At 42.0% G+C, this 17631-nt stretch overlaps 1 protein-coding gene across 1 annotated transcript in view; it reads right to left on the reverse strand.

Moving 5' to 3' along the window:
- Nucleotides 1–821: 821 nt before the first annotated feature.
- GRHL2 (grainyhead like transcription factor 2) overlaps nucleotides 822–17631 on the reverse strand; it is a 53325-nt gene continuing 36515 nt past the window's right edge. Inside the window, 5 exon segments of the mRNA XM_075144583.1 lie at nucleotides 822–936; nucleotides 2234–2298; nucleotides 8474–8559; nucleotides 13933–14027; nucleotides 15516–15547. Coding sequence (XP_075000684.1) covers nucleotides 822–936; nucleotides 2234–2298; nucleotides 8474–8559; nucleotides 13933–14027; nucleotides 15516–15547 — 393 coding nt within the window.

Here is a 17631-nt window from a genome sequence, read left to right on the forward strand (position 1 = left end):
TAAAACTGGCTGGGCAAGGGTGGAGCATATGAGTGCAGATGCAGTTATCAGCTTCTCAGTACACACTCCGTAACAGATTGCAGCAATCTAATCCTCTAGGAAAGATTCTGTTAAACCCTAAACCCAATACATACAAAAAACATAGTGGCAGTAAACATGCCCACGTACAGTAGTTAAAATATATTATTGCATATTATAAACATTATATACAAGGTTAAAATGGTTTCTTTACCATTTACTTACAAGTGACATTTGTAGCTGAATGTCTTACTTACAAGTCCTCATTGCTACGTGCTGAGAACTACCAGAGGTATTTGGCAAGACTATACACTATAGGGAGATATGGATCAGTTTGAGCAAGTGAACTCTGTCAGCCACTTTCCCCATCTTTAGCACTGTACCAGTTTTTTAGCAATGACGGAGAGAACTACTGGTAAAGTGATTTACACCATATTTCTGAAACTAGATCAGCATGGTTCCTTGACATGTTTTAGAATGAGCTTATCCACACTAAAGTACGGATTAAAACGCTACATTTCACATTTGCAGTGGGTCATCTGGTTACAAATCTGGGGGCTGTTAACTGCTTGTACGTTAGAGAGTGGGGAACAATAAATAAGGGACCAGGTTAACATGAGTGGCCTTGTGCTTGACAAACCCAAGTCTATATGCAATGGGTGCACGTGTGCAGAATGGACAGTATTTTCAAAGCAGTCTTGTAACAGTTTCTCTGATCAATGTCTGTCAAGTTCCCGGGGAATCTTCTGCTTTCCAAGAAGGATGAAATGCTGTGGTTCCTTACAAAAAGGCTCTACCTGAGGCTAGATCTCTGTCAGTGTGATCTTGAAGCCTTCGACCATGCTCTCCATGTGCAGGATGAACGTGTCCTCATTGGAGTAGTGCTCAATAATGTTGTCATCCATGTTTACCAAGATACTGGTGACAAAGGCAAAAATCAGTATTTTTATGTACCAGGACACTGAAATGGAAAGCCATGCACTCCACCACATGTGCTCGCTTCACTACAATGCAAAAACAGACTCCAGCACATACCAGTACAGGGACAATAGTGGGAATCGTCATCAAGATCTGCCCCATAGTCCCTTATAGCCTTTGGATTAGAAGCTGCTCCTTGCCAAAGCAGTTAAGGCGAGAGACATGCCAGTGCTGGGATGTTAACCCACTGAAGCTGCCTACACGGTGAGCTGCACTCCAGATCCCTGGCAGACCCAGCTAGCTGGTGTTTCCCATGTCTGGTGTTGGCTCCCCCAGGCACCACCACACTACCCCTCAGCCACGCCATGTGAGCTGCTGCACCTTTGTGGTGTGAGTCGCTAACACGGGGAAGCAGTGTAATTTGCGCTTTGCACACAGCTCACAGGCCTAGAACTCAGCTTGGATGTGAGAATATCAACAAAAACTGTTAGAAGTGTACATGAGTGTTCTCCTCACTCTCTATGGTAAAATGTTTCTTCCAACAAACGTATCACTTGGAAACAGCGTTAGAAAGAAGCAAAACATGGGAAGTTTCACCTGTCTTCTCAAAAGCCAAAGAATTCCCCAGACAATACAATGCCCTAACCTAGAGTTACAGCTGAAAATAAATGATTGAGTTAAATATTGTGGTTATTTAGAAGAAAATTCTAAATATTCTACAATATTCTAAATATTCTACGATATTCTATAATATTGTGGTTATTTAGAAGTAAACAAAAATTTAAAGTGGAGAGATTTAGATTTATGGCAAGGAGTAGTAGCCTAGCTATTCTAAAATCGCAGCTGTGATACTCACGTCTATATTTACTCAGCTGAAACCCCTGCAGCAAACATTGCCTGCCTGCCTTTCAGATTCGGACAGTGGTCTACTTCTTCCTAACACTGCAGGGAAACTCCACACTGCATTCACAGCAAAAGCTGCACCTCTCCCATGCTAGTGTTCCACAATGTTATTAAGCATATAGTCTACAAAACAAACTTTATCCGAATATATTTTCCAAACACAAACTGTTTCTTCACAGTAAGCCTATGAATACTGGTCAGACACAGTCCGGAGATTCATGTTTCCTCCTCTGCCACCCCTTGCTATCTCCATAGACATTAAGATTTCAAGCGTATGGGCATGTCTCCTAGAATTGTTTATACTGCCCAGCATCATGAGGCCCCAAGCATAGTTGGGATCTCTGAGTACTTCTAAAGGATCCTGCGATAGCCCCTAGTTAGTGAGTTTACTTACCCCTTTTTGCTCTTCTTATAAAGCTTTGCAATCTTTTCAACTGGCAGCCCATATTTCTCAGAGATCTGAAATCATAAAAATAAAAGAAATATCATTAAAGACTAATGAGAAATGTGAAATTATCACCTCTCACTTTACATAAGGCATTAAACCACTATTTCTGCAAACAGGAGAAAGTCACTCGCAACCATACCATAGCTTCATTTAAGAATGATTCAGGGAGGAATAATCCTAAACATCTTGACTAAAAAACCACAATCATTTCCATCCAGAAACTTGGAGACTATAGTTTTCATAGGGTGTGAGTCATCAAAACTGCCTCAGCATCTCCTACCGTTCTACTCAAGGAGTCAACACTCTTCTCAGCTTCAGATTTTACCAGGGAATTTCAATCTGATCAGTTGCCTTTCTGCTGTTTCTTATTCTGATTTTCTGGGCTCACAGAAGCAAAGGCTTCTTCCACCGGGCAGAAGGCAGATGAGTAGCAACACAACAGGAACTGATGGGTTGATGGATCAACAAAAAAAAATGTGCACATTTCTATTTCTCAATGGCATTTCAAGGTCTGTTAAGTTAACGGGACCCTCCATGGTACTTCTTTTGTCTGAAAAGCATCTTCAAGGTACCTTTTATTGTGGAAGGGCTACAAACATGCTACATGCAGGATTAGGAAGCTTCTGTATTGTTGGGGAGGTTACTCAGTCTAGTTACTAGGGTCGCAAAATGAAAACGCAATTTGGCTCACAAAAAGTCATCTGAGTGTACAGATAACAAGATGAGATGCCACAGAGAAGTGTGTTAACAAGGTAAAAGACTTCTAAAATAAACCTCTTGCCAGCTACTCAAATGATAAAGCAGAAAATACAGGAAAACTTCTGAAGGAAGAACTACTTAGCTGACAAATTACCAACACTAACAAGCACTTCACTGGGATGCTTTGGCATTGTTTTGCAGCAGTGTATTAGTAACTTTTTGGATGTCCATTCTGCAGTGAGCCTGTGGAGACGGTGTCCCTGAGCCCTCTGTCTGGGCCAGGTTTCCTTTCCAAATTATGACTCTTCTTTGAGGGAACAGGTCTCACAGCTCATACTTTAGAAGAGGATTGTCCCAAAAGGCAAAATAATTATGGGAAAATGACTGATTAATGTTCTGTGGTACTCTACTGCCAACCAAAGTAAGTTTTCTGCTCTTCCCAGGTGAAACGAAGTTGCAGCTGAATAGCTGACTATTTATCTTCTGCATTAGAGAACGGAACTGAGATGCACAATTAAAAATCCATTTAAAGACTGCCAAACATCAGTCACTGTAAAATCCTTTCTTTGTGTTTGTGTTCAGACTTCCATTGAGAAAAAATGATAATTTAGAGAAGTAAATTAAAGCAATTATCATGAAATAGAAAATGGAAAGAAAGCAATGGATAAACTCAGCACCAAGGACAGATTCAAACAGCCACAGGTTGAATCCCAAGCACGGCTCCCATCCAGAGAGCCAGGATTCTCTGAGAGAGAGAATTAATTAGCCGATACTTGCCTACATCCCCTATATTGTATAATCGTCATCTTACCGAGGATACAATTTTGTACTTAAAAAGTATAGCGTAACTCCAAGATTTTGAAGAACCAATAAAGCTTCTTTTACACTGCAAAACAGTTTCCTCTGACCACAGCGTACATCTGTGGCTAACAGAAAGGGAAGGATGTAAATAAGGAGTAACTGATAAGGTACGCTAAACTCATCCACTCCCTAAGTTTTGCACCTAGCAAACAGATTAGAGATTTTAGAGAACAAAAGACAGATTAAGTTGTGGTTTGTATTTGCTACTCCAGTTTTACTCACATCAGTGTGTTTCACTGCCCTTTTGGATATGGTGCTGGAGATACTGATGGTAGTCCTGGTTCCATGTTCTCGCCTGCCTTGGAAGAGGCCTAATCCAGCATGAAGGCTGCGCAAGTTCATATGCTGTACAGTCACACTCTCCCTGCTGTGGGGAGCGGTCCACTTTGTACATTTATGAGAAGGGAGGCTTCACCCTGCTTGTGTTATATCTCACACAGGCATCCTCACTATTGGACTATAAAACCAATCTTTTTCACTCTGAGCAATATGTAGCCCATGCAAAAGGCTCTATGTAGCCTACAGAAAAGCTACGTAACCACATGCACACAGTGGAAATGCATCCTAGAAATAAGTTCCATAACATATGCACCTTATCTGGAGCAAGTTCAAGTCTTTGCTCCAAACAGGGCAGAACAAGGGTGAGTCGAACCCAGGGTTTGCCATATGCCTGTGTGGGATGTCCTAATCTATTTCAGCTACTCTCCAGCTACTCTCCATCACAGACGGGACAGGCTGCCCCACCTAGCCTCCATGAATGCCTGACCCAGCCTATGCACATAAATCCAAGGGCGGATCCATGGGCAGGATTCCCAGTACAAGGAATCACCTACCTCTGCCCAGAAGCACTTCTGTAGGTACCCACACCTTGCCCCTCACTCACACTGTACCCCTGTCTACCACCATCTTTCCAAGTCTCCCTTCCTTTGATGCCTCATCTTGTGCTGCCCATGGAGGGCAGCTGCCTGACCTGAGGCTGGTGACTCCTCTGGGGTACCCAGGTGCTACACTGTGAGGGCAAATCTTGAGTGTCTTAGAGAAGTTCTCAGAGAAACTTTCATGTTCTCCTTTTATTCTTTCTTACCCTCTAGCTTTGCTTACCATGAATTAAATGACATCATATAAGCAATCTGGTGCTGAACTTTTGTATCTGTGGTTTTGTTGTACCCCTAAATTTAAGCTTTCATTGAAAGCAATAATAAAAATGGCTCCATTTCATCAGATTGTTAAAAAAATCCATTGTCACAGGCATCAGAGAAAAACTGCAATCTTAAGTTGCAGAAAACGTCACAACTATGCGAATATGAGGAAACAATGTATTTTCCTCTCTGGGTTGTTAACTCTGAAGCCTAGTGATATTGTAAAGATCAGTACTTGAAGACACTTTTCACTGACTCCATGCAAACAAACAAGCAGGGAGAAACATTCCTGTGCTAAGGAGGTTTAATAGCAGCTAATATACAGCATTTTGCACATTCCAGCATAAAACTTCCCTAGGATATTTGGGATACGTAACACTCACACATTCCAAATGTTGCTCAAAGTGGTTTGGGACTCTGGGACACCACTTCCTACATAAGCTATGAGAGGTAGGGCTGAGAAAGCCTTGCCTGTCACACTGCCTGTGACAGGTGTAGGATTTATATAACATGCAGGGATTAGTGAGCTTTGCGAAAGACTTCCAGCTGACTGAATAAGCACATTTCTCAGGAACCCCTAAGAATTCAACTAACTATACCAAACAGCAAGCTGTGGAAGCAAGGCTCGAAGTGGGGGTATGGGAGAGCCTCCCCCTCACAGGCTCAGAAAACGAGTCTCCAGTGCAAATGTGCTAAGTCCTGCTGCAGAATCTGAGAAAGCAGAGAGTTAGCATCTGCTAGGGCATCTCACTTAACACCCTCTTCAGAAACACGTTTGTTGCCAACTCATGGGGAACACCACTACTGCCAACTTCCATATAAAACAACAGGATTGCTCACCTGACCCCAAGTAGGCTACAATAAATTTTAAAAAGATATCTTTATTTGGATCCATTGCCCATTTTTCAATCTTCTGGGCAGAGGATTCTTTCCTTCCCTTAGGATGCCTGAAGCAGTGGGACAGCCTTCAGAGTGGCACTGAAATAACAGTGTGGGTGTCTCTTTGGGCTGCAGTCCCCTGGCATGGCAAGCTTGTCTGTAGCACATATCTGATTGCACAAGCCACCAGAAATGCTTTCTCTGCTGGAGTCAGGAAGACAGAAATGGCAACATCTGGGCTGGTTGAGGCATGTGGGAAAACATCTTTGCCAACTTATTTCTATGGAATGGTACAGTCTGTTGCCCTACATTGGTTGGAAGGACACATACATAGACAGGTATCTAATAAACTTTGGTCTAAGCAAGCTCTATTGAGCTCAGCTGTTAGCTTTTAATTTTAGAAAGACTTTGGGAGATGCTTGAATTTCCCAATTTAGATCTCCTTCTGTAATTTGAATAAATACGTGATTCTGCAAAGTGTAAGACTGGGATACTTACTGAGATCCACAGAGTTAACCTGACTTTGGATCAGGCTGAGAGCAGGATTCAGAGCTCAGCTGATCAGTCACCACATATGTGTGATGTTTTGTGAAGGGTAATTGTTTCACTATTTTCTGTTGATCGAGACTGACTAGTAGTGTAGGATGCAAACATCTTAAAAACCAAACATTTGCATCACTTTCTGAGATGTACTGTATCTCTGAAACCTAAGACCTCTAGATATTTGCCAGAAGAAAGAAATCTGAGAAGGAATCTAATTGTTCATTTGGAATGGGGGTATACGAGAGAATAAAATAAAAATAGTGTCTGAGAAAACAATATCATTAATCATGGAAAATTAGGAGAAAGCCACACACCTGGAACAGTGATTGACAGGAAAAAAAAAAAAAGTAAAATCCATAAACGGAGAAGGAGGATATGATTCAGGATCATTGGTGCTGTCTTTCAAATCTGGGGCTCTATAATATTCAGACCCTCAGTTTCTAAGTTCTTAGTACTGAGTTTAGAATTGAGCATTTAGGATGCGCACAATTACAAGATTACATGATTTGCTGAAATGACTGTAGAGAGAGTATTTAAGAATATGCAGTTTGACAGTTTTTTGGCATTGATTTATCCATAACATCCTACTAAAGAGAATTAAAATTTTCTGAATGTGTTCCTTCCAGTGAACTGGGACATTTTACAACAGATCAGATTTCTCTGGTGCCGAAAACATGCCACTGAGTCGGCAGCTGTGCTGACAGAGGTATGCAGAAACCTTTCCTGCTTCTGCACCAGCTTTGTTTTTAGGTTACACAGTGGCTGGAGAACAGGCATGGAGAGGCACAGACTACTGGAGATAAAATGTTCATGTTAGCTTGAAGGGTTATAGAAGGATTATAACATACTTTTAACTTCCATACAAAGACAAGATGAAATCGTGTTACAGCTTATCATGAATCAGACTGCAGCCTCTTCAAGCAAAGCCTGGCCTTTATTATACATGTGTGTTCTGCCTAACAACTGAGCTGCAGTCACAGCTAACAAACAGTATGGGCAAAAGCACAGTTAGGACATCCTTAGAATGCAGCTGACTCTCCTCAGAGATACCCTGATCTGAATAGGTGCTTTAAACAACTTCACTAATCCACAAATCTTTTTTTGCCTTCTACTACTGGCCAAATATTGACCAAATAACTCAATCTTTACTACCTTTGAAGTGTCCGGGACATGCAACAAGACATGTGACAGTTTTGTGAGATTATGAATTACACACTTCTAGCACTCAGCTGAGCTCTCTAGGGACATTTTCATCCATTCCCATCTTCTCTCCTACATGTAACCAAGGCTGGAAATCAACTCAGCGTCCCACATGTCAATCTCACATTAGTCCCCACACGGAAGCAGTGAGACAGGTGGCTGCTTCTTAACTCTTCCCTCACCAGATTTCACACATCTACTAGCCATCAGCTCACATAAACAGGATTAAATGTGGAAATAGCCACTCATGATCACAGCTAACAGGTAACAAGCAAAAACTCCAGTCAAAGAAGCAGCAAAGAGTCAGGCTGGTAGGTAGGTCACTCTGGGAGAGAGGGCTAGAGAAGGAATTTGAGATAGAAGGTATGAATGACTAGTCTGGATTGGCTCAGCAACCACCTCTTATATGCTGGAACAGCAATTGCACAAACACCATATGAAATTCACATGGAAACAGTGCATCCTTGGGCCTTTTCTTTAAAAGATGGCTGTGAACACACCAATGGGCATTACAAGAGAAGATTCAACAGGCTCTGAATCATCAGTTCAGAAAGACGCATTTCAGAAAATGAAGCCTGCACCTCTCTGCTTCCCTGACACTGGTTAATTACCGCCATTCCTCAAGGCTCAGGTCTCCAATAAATCAGCTCTGTGACACTATTTAATCCCAGCAACCTGCTGACAGCACTGAATTCGGAACATGCCAGCATTTCAGAGGCGTGCTCCAGAGAGCCTTTATGAAATGCTTTAAATGTATTTGAGAATAACTTCATCTTTATATTATGTTTTATCTCAATAATACATTAAAAGCCTCAAGATTTTCTTGCCAAGAAAGACAAACAATGTGAGGACATCGGATACTTACCGCTTCCATTAGCCCCTTTACTGTGGGCGATTTCAGCATCAAAGCATCAAACACCTCATCTGTCTCCTTCCTCACATACAAAAGCACTGAAACAGAAAAAAAGTCAAACTTGGAGCAGGTTCAGTCAATTGAACAGATGCAACACCCCACACTGAGTAGAAAAACAAGTATTAATCCATGACAGATAAAAAGAAGTGCTGAAGATGGTTTGCACTTAAAAAAAAATGTACTCTCATATCATCAGTGATCTAAACATGGAAGACACACCATAGTTGCCTTGAAAACACACAAAGAAAATTCAGCAAATTTAATTTAATGTGAGGAATCTATATCTTCAAGAATTTAAACCTCCATTTACCAAAATAAGAGGAGCTAAAAAGCACTGGGGCCCTGTCCCTGGGTCATAGGACAAAACACACAAGCTAGGTCTTCATAAACCCATGTCTTGGCTTGCACCTCTCCAGGCTTCATCCAAAAGGCTGGGAAAGGACATTCAGAAAAGGCAAGTCTGGTTTGCCTTTAGCTAAGCCTTTGGGAGCAAAAGAAAAGGAAAAGAAATAGTTCTGACATTACCATGCAGATGACTGCAAATGGGCCTGGCCAGTCTGAAAATGAACACTGGAAAGAACGAGTCCAAAGTCATTTGAGACTTTACAGGGGAGACATTCAAAAGCACAGCTGGCAGGCAGGCATTTACCTGTGTGCCCACCCCTGCTCAGGTACCAAATGTCATTTGTACTCCTGAAAATCTCCTCTTCCTCCCTCAGATGTCCTGCCCGGTCTTAGTCGTTCACAGGCGCAGTGCCCTGCCCTCTCTAGCTCTTGTTCTCTCTGACTTGTACAGGTAAAAGGAGGAAACGCTGTTACATGGCAAAAGCAAAGTAGACAGCCACAAAGCAAATAAACATAAACACTAGAGAACTGTTTTAGGCATAATCTCACATGACTCTGATAAAGTAGTAGGTTAAATAAGATGTTCCGCAATTTATTTTGTTCCCTAAATAAACTGCCTTTTCAAATAGCAGTGCTGCACATTAGGTACAAATACACATGCATTGTTAGGTATTTTATGTCTGTGTGACAAACTACATTGGTAATCATCTTTTTTTTTTGGTAAACAGAAAAAGATATCTTTTGAAACTGTTAATCCTTGTGGTCTAAAAGATATCTTCACCAGGTAACTCAATAGACGACTTGCAGATGAACCCCCAGAGATGATGGTATTTTTCATACAGAAGCAATTCTTTGGAAGCTAATTCTTAGGTCAAGACTGTAGCCGGGTGGACTCAGGTCCATTTGCAGAGAACTGTATCTTCTTTGCCCAGGTTTTGAAATGACTGAGAAAAGATCATCAGCATCAGCAGTTAAATTTGATTGGGTCTGATATGTTTACTTGCATGAGCAAGCACTCACTCAAAGCGCTAATTTTACCTGTGCTAACACTTTTATTAATTCAGTAATTCTTTTCTTGTGACTAGAGGGCTGTCCTGTAACTCCTGGCTTTTCAAACAGCTGGACCTCTGCCAGCCTTAATAATTACAAACGTATCTGAAAGGAGCAAAAAATCACTCAGTCCGAGGTTAAAGTTGGGGACATTATACAATCCAAATGCTGAGCTTTAAATCTCTCTGTTGTGCTTGGCGTGTCAGGCAATGTTATGCTGAATGAAGGATCCATTACAAGGATATCGGGGAACTTGAATCACTATTATACACACAGAGAGCCAGGATTAGCAAACATATGGGGGGTTGTTGGTTTTTTCTTTCCCCCGACAGGTGTGAAAATACTGGCTTTGATTCACCAGGGCACTTTTCCATAAATGACTTCTGATGACAGTGATGCCTTAAGAAGCCCCTGTCTCACCCCTGCCCTTACGCTCTGTTACTCTGGCCCATTTCAATGAATTTTCCTGAATGATGAGCTCTCTCAAACAGCACTTTTTTCTGAGTTGTTCTTCAGACAGATCAGGTCCCTGCTTCAGCGTACAATGCAGCCCCACAAGCCTTCGTGCTGTCATAACCGTGGGGAGAAGGCTGGCTGGCCCACAGCAGGAGGCACACCCAGGGCAGAGGGAAAGGGGCTGCAAAGTCTCCATTGGGCTCAGCAGCATTGCCACGGAATGCCAAGCCATGACTATGACGATGTGACACAACTCATACTTATGCCCTCTGATCCTACTGTCACCATGTTCATGGCTCACTTTAATAGTACAGATTGAAATATTGGGGGGGGGGGGGGAGGGGAATCTTGTACGAAGCAATGAGCTATTTTTGACTGAAAGTTAAAAGATAAATTCAAATTTGACCTCTACACTACCTGACCTCAGTTTTTAACCTTCTTACCAGCATTGAAACCCACTGTAGTCCCTAATGCTCTTTAGATGTTAAAAAGAATTGCAAAAGATGGGCGTGATAAATTTATCTTTAGTTACTTAAGAAATAGCTCTGATTCACAAAATTGTGGAGTGGCAACCAGCCTTTGCTGAAGGCAAGGGAGGTTGTTGCACCTGGGAGATTTTTGGAAGCCAGGCCACTGAACTGAGGATTTAAGTGTGAATGCAGAAGAATAATGCTAACATGCCTCTTTTAAAAGTATGAACAGCTTGGCTTTGCATTGGCAAATCTGCCAAGGCAGAAGACAAGCAACAGACATGCGGCAAAAATGAAACTAAGGACATGATGGGACAGTAAGACTTGGGCCACTACGAAGGTGTGAGCCCAGGCATTACCGATGCTCCAACTTACACCCTATGAGCAATGACTACAGTCTTTGTAAAGTGGTTTCTGGATGGAGGGGTGGCACACTTCAGTCAAGGAAAGTAGGGCAGGTAGCTGTGACCTGGCTTTCCTTTCCCACATTTGGAGTTTTCACTAATTGCCCAGGCACAAATTCCCTAGGTGACAGAGTGAATGCTGTCCTCCACAGGGATGGTTCACAAAATCCTGATTGTTATGAATCCAAAATGTTTCAAAGTAGTTTAACACGACTTTCCTGAGAGACAAAAGCTAGACAAAAATATGACTTTCTTCAAGCTGAGAACTACAGGACGGGAAATCTCCCTGATCTGTAACACACCTGCTGGATTTATAATTAACGGGGAATTCCCTATGAAATCTGAAAGGGAAAATGATTTGAAAACTCTTACTAAAACTCAAAACAGGAAAAGACCACAAGTTTAGCCAAGTAACTAGCTGTGCTGCCCACTTGGTACAGATTAACATACTTAGCATTTCTGTGCTGGGCACTTCTACCTCCTTTAAAGGTAAAGGAGATGAAAGAATAATTCACAAAGACGCAACTACCTGTGTGAGAATATGAACCTTGTTTTACTGATGGTTTGCAAACCCCTTCAGACCTGTTCTCTTGAAGGCTGCCCCTTAATACTTTTGCTTCCACTGGACAGTATTACAATTAGGTCAATCAGGCAGAGGTGAGGCCACACATTGTCACTTCAGTTCTTCAGCTGGGCTTGGACGCCTCACTGGGTGCTACTTACCTGCACTGCTCTGATAATGAGCCATCTTAGGATTACATTGCTTTTAATGTATATTTTCACATATCGGACTTGCTCTCTCTCAAACATTACACCAGTGCCCCATCTATACCTGCTCTCTAGGAGATATTGATTCTGCTGTATCAAATAAATCTGGGAGAAAAAAAGCTTCTAGTATGGCTAAGCCTGGGAAAAACAGCAGAACATTTTAATACCCGGTGTCTCCTGTGGCAAAGACAGTATTGTCAAATGGGCAGATTCAGCTGAGCTGATTGTCCGTCAGCACAGTCCCAGATGCAAGGTTCCTCGTGGCAGGAAGTTCACCAGAGCAAAGGCCACACTGGAAGAGGCTTGGCCTCCAGCCAGCATAGTCCAAGTTGCAAGAAACACTGAGCAGGAAGGGGATGTGAAGAGAGCATCCTCCAGCTTCTCTGGTTCTGTGCTTCTCCTGGATTTAATTACTTAACATAGTTTTGCCACAAGTTGAAAAACATTTTTTTTTCTTTCAAATCTTCCCCTTGAAATGGTTGCAAGTCCTGGACGATATTAAAGCAACTTACCACAGCAAAGGACAGGAATAATCAAAGCAAACCAATACCTCCTTGCAGGCAACTCTCCAGGCTTCCAGCTGGGAAACCCAGGTGAAATTGCAGGAAATGACAGTTCTTTATGTAGCCCTTGTGGCTGTCCCCTTCTGCTTGATGGAGCCTTGATAATGTGAATTTGGTCAAGGCAACCAGATGCAAGTCTGTGGTCAGTGCTGACCTCACATAATTAATTGAAGATTTAATTAAAAGAAGAATATGTTCACATTTATTCCAGGAAGATATCAGTCTCCATCCTGTAATCTTGTATGCTTCCCCCGCTTCAAGCACACCACCCTACCCAACAGAGAAACTTTGCAAATGCAGGCTCATGGGAAGTTGTTTCTATAAAGCTCAAATGAGTCTTACAAATGGTGCAACTAAGAACAATTGAGCTCACTTCCGTACCTTGTTGCTTTCTTGTCTCACAAACTGATGGGTGAACCTCAAAACATTTGCAAGTTTGAGTTATATAAGTTAGTCCAACCCCTGGAGCCTCCAATAAACTTAGATGACAGAACTCATGAGACTGAAGGAATGGCAAATATTCTCCAGGGGGTCTAACTCTGGCAGTGTAGGAAGTTATCACCTATAGCACTGCCCTGGAAGTGACTGTACACAACGCAGATTTGTGGACAAAACCACCATCTGCTCATCCTTACCTTCAGTGCAAAGTTTAACAGCTCTACCTAAACCTTGCTTCAATGTCACCCAAATTAAGCTTCACTGTAGCAGGCTGGAAAACAGGGGTTGCACTTGTATAGCATATGAAACGCAACTGTAATAATATTCACTCAGGGCAGTAAAAACTGTTAAGGGAAACAAACTCTTAAACAATTCAGTTAGGTCTGCTGGAAGATGTCTCTCCATGCCATATATGTATAATTGGGTAGGAAATTTCTGAGATTTTAGTCAGGTTAATCTCACTCTGCAGTCAGCAGGAGCTTGCCTGTGTAAGGCCTCTGTATTTGACCCAGTGCATCTTGCATATTTGCTTGTGATCCCAGCCAGAACAGAAAAGATGAGCAAAAGTTAAAAATAGACAACCACAGATTTGCTACTGGAACATCTATGAACTATGTAGCTTGGCCAAGGATCAAGACACTTTCTAGCTTTTTTTATATTTTATATACACTTGTGTCCTGATCCCTTCTTGAGATAGCACAGTTCTTTTTTTTTTCTTTTCTGCTTTTAAATCATTACTAGCATTTGTTAAAAAATGCCTCCTTGTATGTTGGCAGGTGTAATGATCTATTCTCCCATCTACCCCACATTTGCACTAGCATCAAACAACTGACTTGGTCCGAGCCACACCTGCCCTTCCTAGCTTGAGGGCACGAATCCCACAGCATTATTTTTAACTGGTAAGAATTGACTGTTACCTCTTTTCAGGCCTTCTTCTTTCATTTGTTTCAAAGGGGATGGACCAAACTCCTCCTCCACAGGCCGGAACATCCTTTTGACTAGGACACTGCTACTAGAAAACACACAACAGGGACCATGTCACGGTAAAACTGTGCTCCCACGCAGGAGAGGAGACAACAGCAGCAGTCAGGACTCGCTTTGTACTCTGGCAAAAGCCCCACTAGCTGCTCAAGCAGCACCGGAGCAGAAACTGCAAGGATTTAGCTTTTGATGCTTATCTGAACTCTCCAGGCCTCTCAAATTGCCCAGACTGACCGGCTGGGACAGATGACAGGAAAATACGCTCCAATGTTACATACAATTTTGAAAACCCCAAAGGCCCTTAACTGTTTAAATATTGAGGGAAGGGGGCTGGGGAGGAAGAAACAGCTAAGTAAGGAGCTGAACCCGCATTTACACATTGATTCACCTCCTCTTTGGGGTCAAGGAGACGCCTCAGGAAACACCAGCAATACTTCTAAAATCCGAGACTGTACAAGCCAGTGAGTGCAAAAGGAATAAAATGCTGGGCCAGATCCAGCCGGAAGCTGCGATGCGCTCCGCCAGGGAAGCTGAGGGCTCAAGGCACTATGGCCGCCCCCTCCCTCGGCGTAGCTCTGTCAGGACTCGGTGTCTCCTTTTACTCTTGGAGGAGGGAACTGAAGCCAGTGGGCTTGGTGCAATAAACCCCTTTGTTTCTCGAATTCCACTGTGAGCCTTATGAAGAACATTAGCTTCATAAAAGAAACAAAAAGGGCCTCGTGTTTTCAAGTCAATGTTAGCTGCAGGTGCCCAGCCACTCCCTACCGCAGGCCACTTTTTGCAGGCTTACGTGCATGCAGTTGTCTTACTCCAAACTCTCAGATTTGAGGGTGCTCGCTTGGGATTCAAGCAACTTATAAAAGTATGGAGCTTGCACACATTACAGTTAATACTGGCTGAACTTCAGCCACACATACTAAAGCCCTTATTTCATGACATTTCTAACTATTTTAGGGACTTTCTGCAATTCTTCCAGTCCCTCCAAAGCCAGATAGGGGGTGCTCCCGTTTCCAACCTTCCCCCTTCCCAGGATCTCCTGTTCTCTTTCTGCCTTTCTCTTCTGGTGCTTGGGCATTCTCTCTGCAGTACCTGTATTTGTCGCACACACACGTGTGTGCTGCTGAACAGCTTCCATGAACGGGGTGAAGCTCAGTGCTTCATTAAAAAATGCCTGGTTTTTAAATTATTGGAGAACCCTTACATATATAAAAGACACTTTTTTATCAAATATATTGTCCTGTCCCTGTATTGAACCATATGGCTCTTTAAAATGTTTTACTTGGAAATGTAATAAAAAATAGATATAAAAAGCAGCCAGTTCACATGAAGAAAAAGAAAGTTACCATAAGATAAACCTCCCTCTACCAGTTCTACATATTATTCACCTACTGTTAGTGATGGGAGAACATGAGGGAAGGGGGAGAAAGGGGATCAGTTTTATCTGATTTCGTGTTTTATGCCTGCTTTCTATGAGTTTGAACTGCTAACTGCAAAGCTTGTAAAACAATAAATGTCTTACCCTTCTCTCTCATCATCCGTATTATAGTAAACCTAGAAGGGTGGAAAAAAACCCCAATTATTCCCAAAACTCAGACACCAGATTAATTTCAAAAGGGAGAAAAGACAACAACTGGTTTGCAGTTTTTCATCTGTTAAAAATCCTTTTCCTTCTATAAACCACAAACATCTCTACTTCTAATTGTGATCTGGAAAAAGCGTGGCTTAGAAAAACTGCTGTTGAACATCATCTAGTGGAAATATATCACAGCATTTTGACAGACATTGCCCTCTCCCCTGGTTTATATCATTTTCCCAATTATTTTACAATCCTCTAAATCAGATCACTACTCACCTAAATTACCCCTAATAAGATTTAAGCCACAACACTCACAAGCTTTTGTATGTATTCAATACTGTCTGAAAATCTAATTAAACTATAAAGACCAACATTAATCTACAGGCCTAATGGAAATACAATTACTAATGCTATAGCTGAACTTTTTTGCACAGGCTGTGGGCAGAAGCGCAAGTCCAGACCATTGTTTTGTGTAAATCAGTATAACTCACAGTCACTGGGACCAAATTTACAACAGCAGCAAATGTGGCTAACTGTAGCAGTGGAGGTATAAAATCACGGTCTGTTGTCAAAGGCTTTACAGAACAGTCATCCAAATTCCTCACAATGTGCCTGTGCCGCAGGTCTGCACCAACAAGTGCACCAGTACTCCAGCTGCCGAGTTACTGTGCAAGCGAAGGCAGCACATCGGAGCCCCGCGTTCTGCTGGGGCAGAGCAAGGCATCTCGGGCAGGTTTCCAGCACTTGTGCTGGCAAGACTCAGAGCACACTCAGCTCTCAAGGGGAGCCTTCACTTCTGAACCTGTACAATGAAAATAGCTCAGAGGTGTGTGTGTGCAAAGCTGAGCTCTGTAGCTCGTTCTATAACCAGCACCTGAAAGTGGATACACTTTCATAATAAAACATTAATAAATAATAAATTATTGTCATAATAAATCATTCTCATATTAAGAACAATCAAAACAATTGAAAAGTTCAGGATAGCAAGAATGCCGACACTGCAACCTATACAGCAGTAAAAGACAGGGCTGAACATTGCCTAAGAGCTAGCAAACTGGGGTATCTTCCAGTTAGTTTAGCAAATTATTTTCAGGATCACGTATACTAAGGAGTGCTTCCACCTTCTCCTCTTTTGAGATAAATCCACATTGTGGTTTGAAAGCCAGGAGGACAGAAGGTACCCAGCACTGATATGCGAGTGGGCGTCTTTCCAATTTTGGAGAGTAAGTCAGTGACAGCTGTGATTGCAATGTCTGTGCTCTTTGTGCTTTGCTCTACCACAATTCTCACTGCTTCAAAATAAATGACAATTCCAACACTTAGTGTCATTTAATCTTCATTATTTTAATATTTTGCAGCAAGATGCATATAAAATTTCCTCATCTACTATTTGTCTTTATAAAGACATGCATAAAGGTCTCATTCTACTCCCTGAGATGTTAATAAATAACAGGTTCATATTCAAAAAATTGTCACAGCTGACCCTCCAATTCAAGTTTGCAATCTCCCAGCAAGAATAAAGTAGGTCTTAAAAGAGTCAAGTCAGCAAAGACTTCTTTGCACTTACTGGTGATAATGACTCCATGACTTCTGCACTAAGCCAATACTGAATATTAATATTAGCATGATAGATTTTTACTTTTAGAGTGAAAATATTTTCTTCCAAGGAATTCCCAGATCTCTAGGTGATGCCGACAGAAAATGGGCAGTGGTGTTTAATGAGCCTACTCTTGACCTCCCTACACATGTAAGAACTTGGTCTTTGTTTTCAGTTGTCACAGAGAGGGGGATCTCTGCTACCACAAGGTGGCACTTCATTTCATCAAGCCAAATAGCACATTCAAAACCAGACTTTCTTTCAGTCCCAAATCAACTTTCTACTTGAAAATTCTTGACTATCTTCCTAGCAAAAGAATGGCAAAACCATAACAAACACAAACTAGTCAGTTATTAATGAAGTATAAACTCCTTTTTTGCACCCAGAACTCGGAAAGGCCCTTGTGTCTTGTAAGGTTTTTTTAAGTGAATCACCAAGAGCTGTATTTACCAAAACGAGAGC

This window comes from Calonectris borealis, chromosome 2 (genome assembly GCF_964195595.1).
Source record: "Calonectris borealis chromosome 2, bCalBor7.hap1.2, whole genome shotgun sequence".
Lineage (NCBI taxonomy): Eukaryota > Metazoa > Chordata > Aves > Procellariiformes > Procellariidae > Calonectris > Calonectris borealis.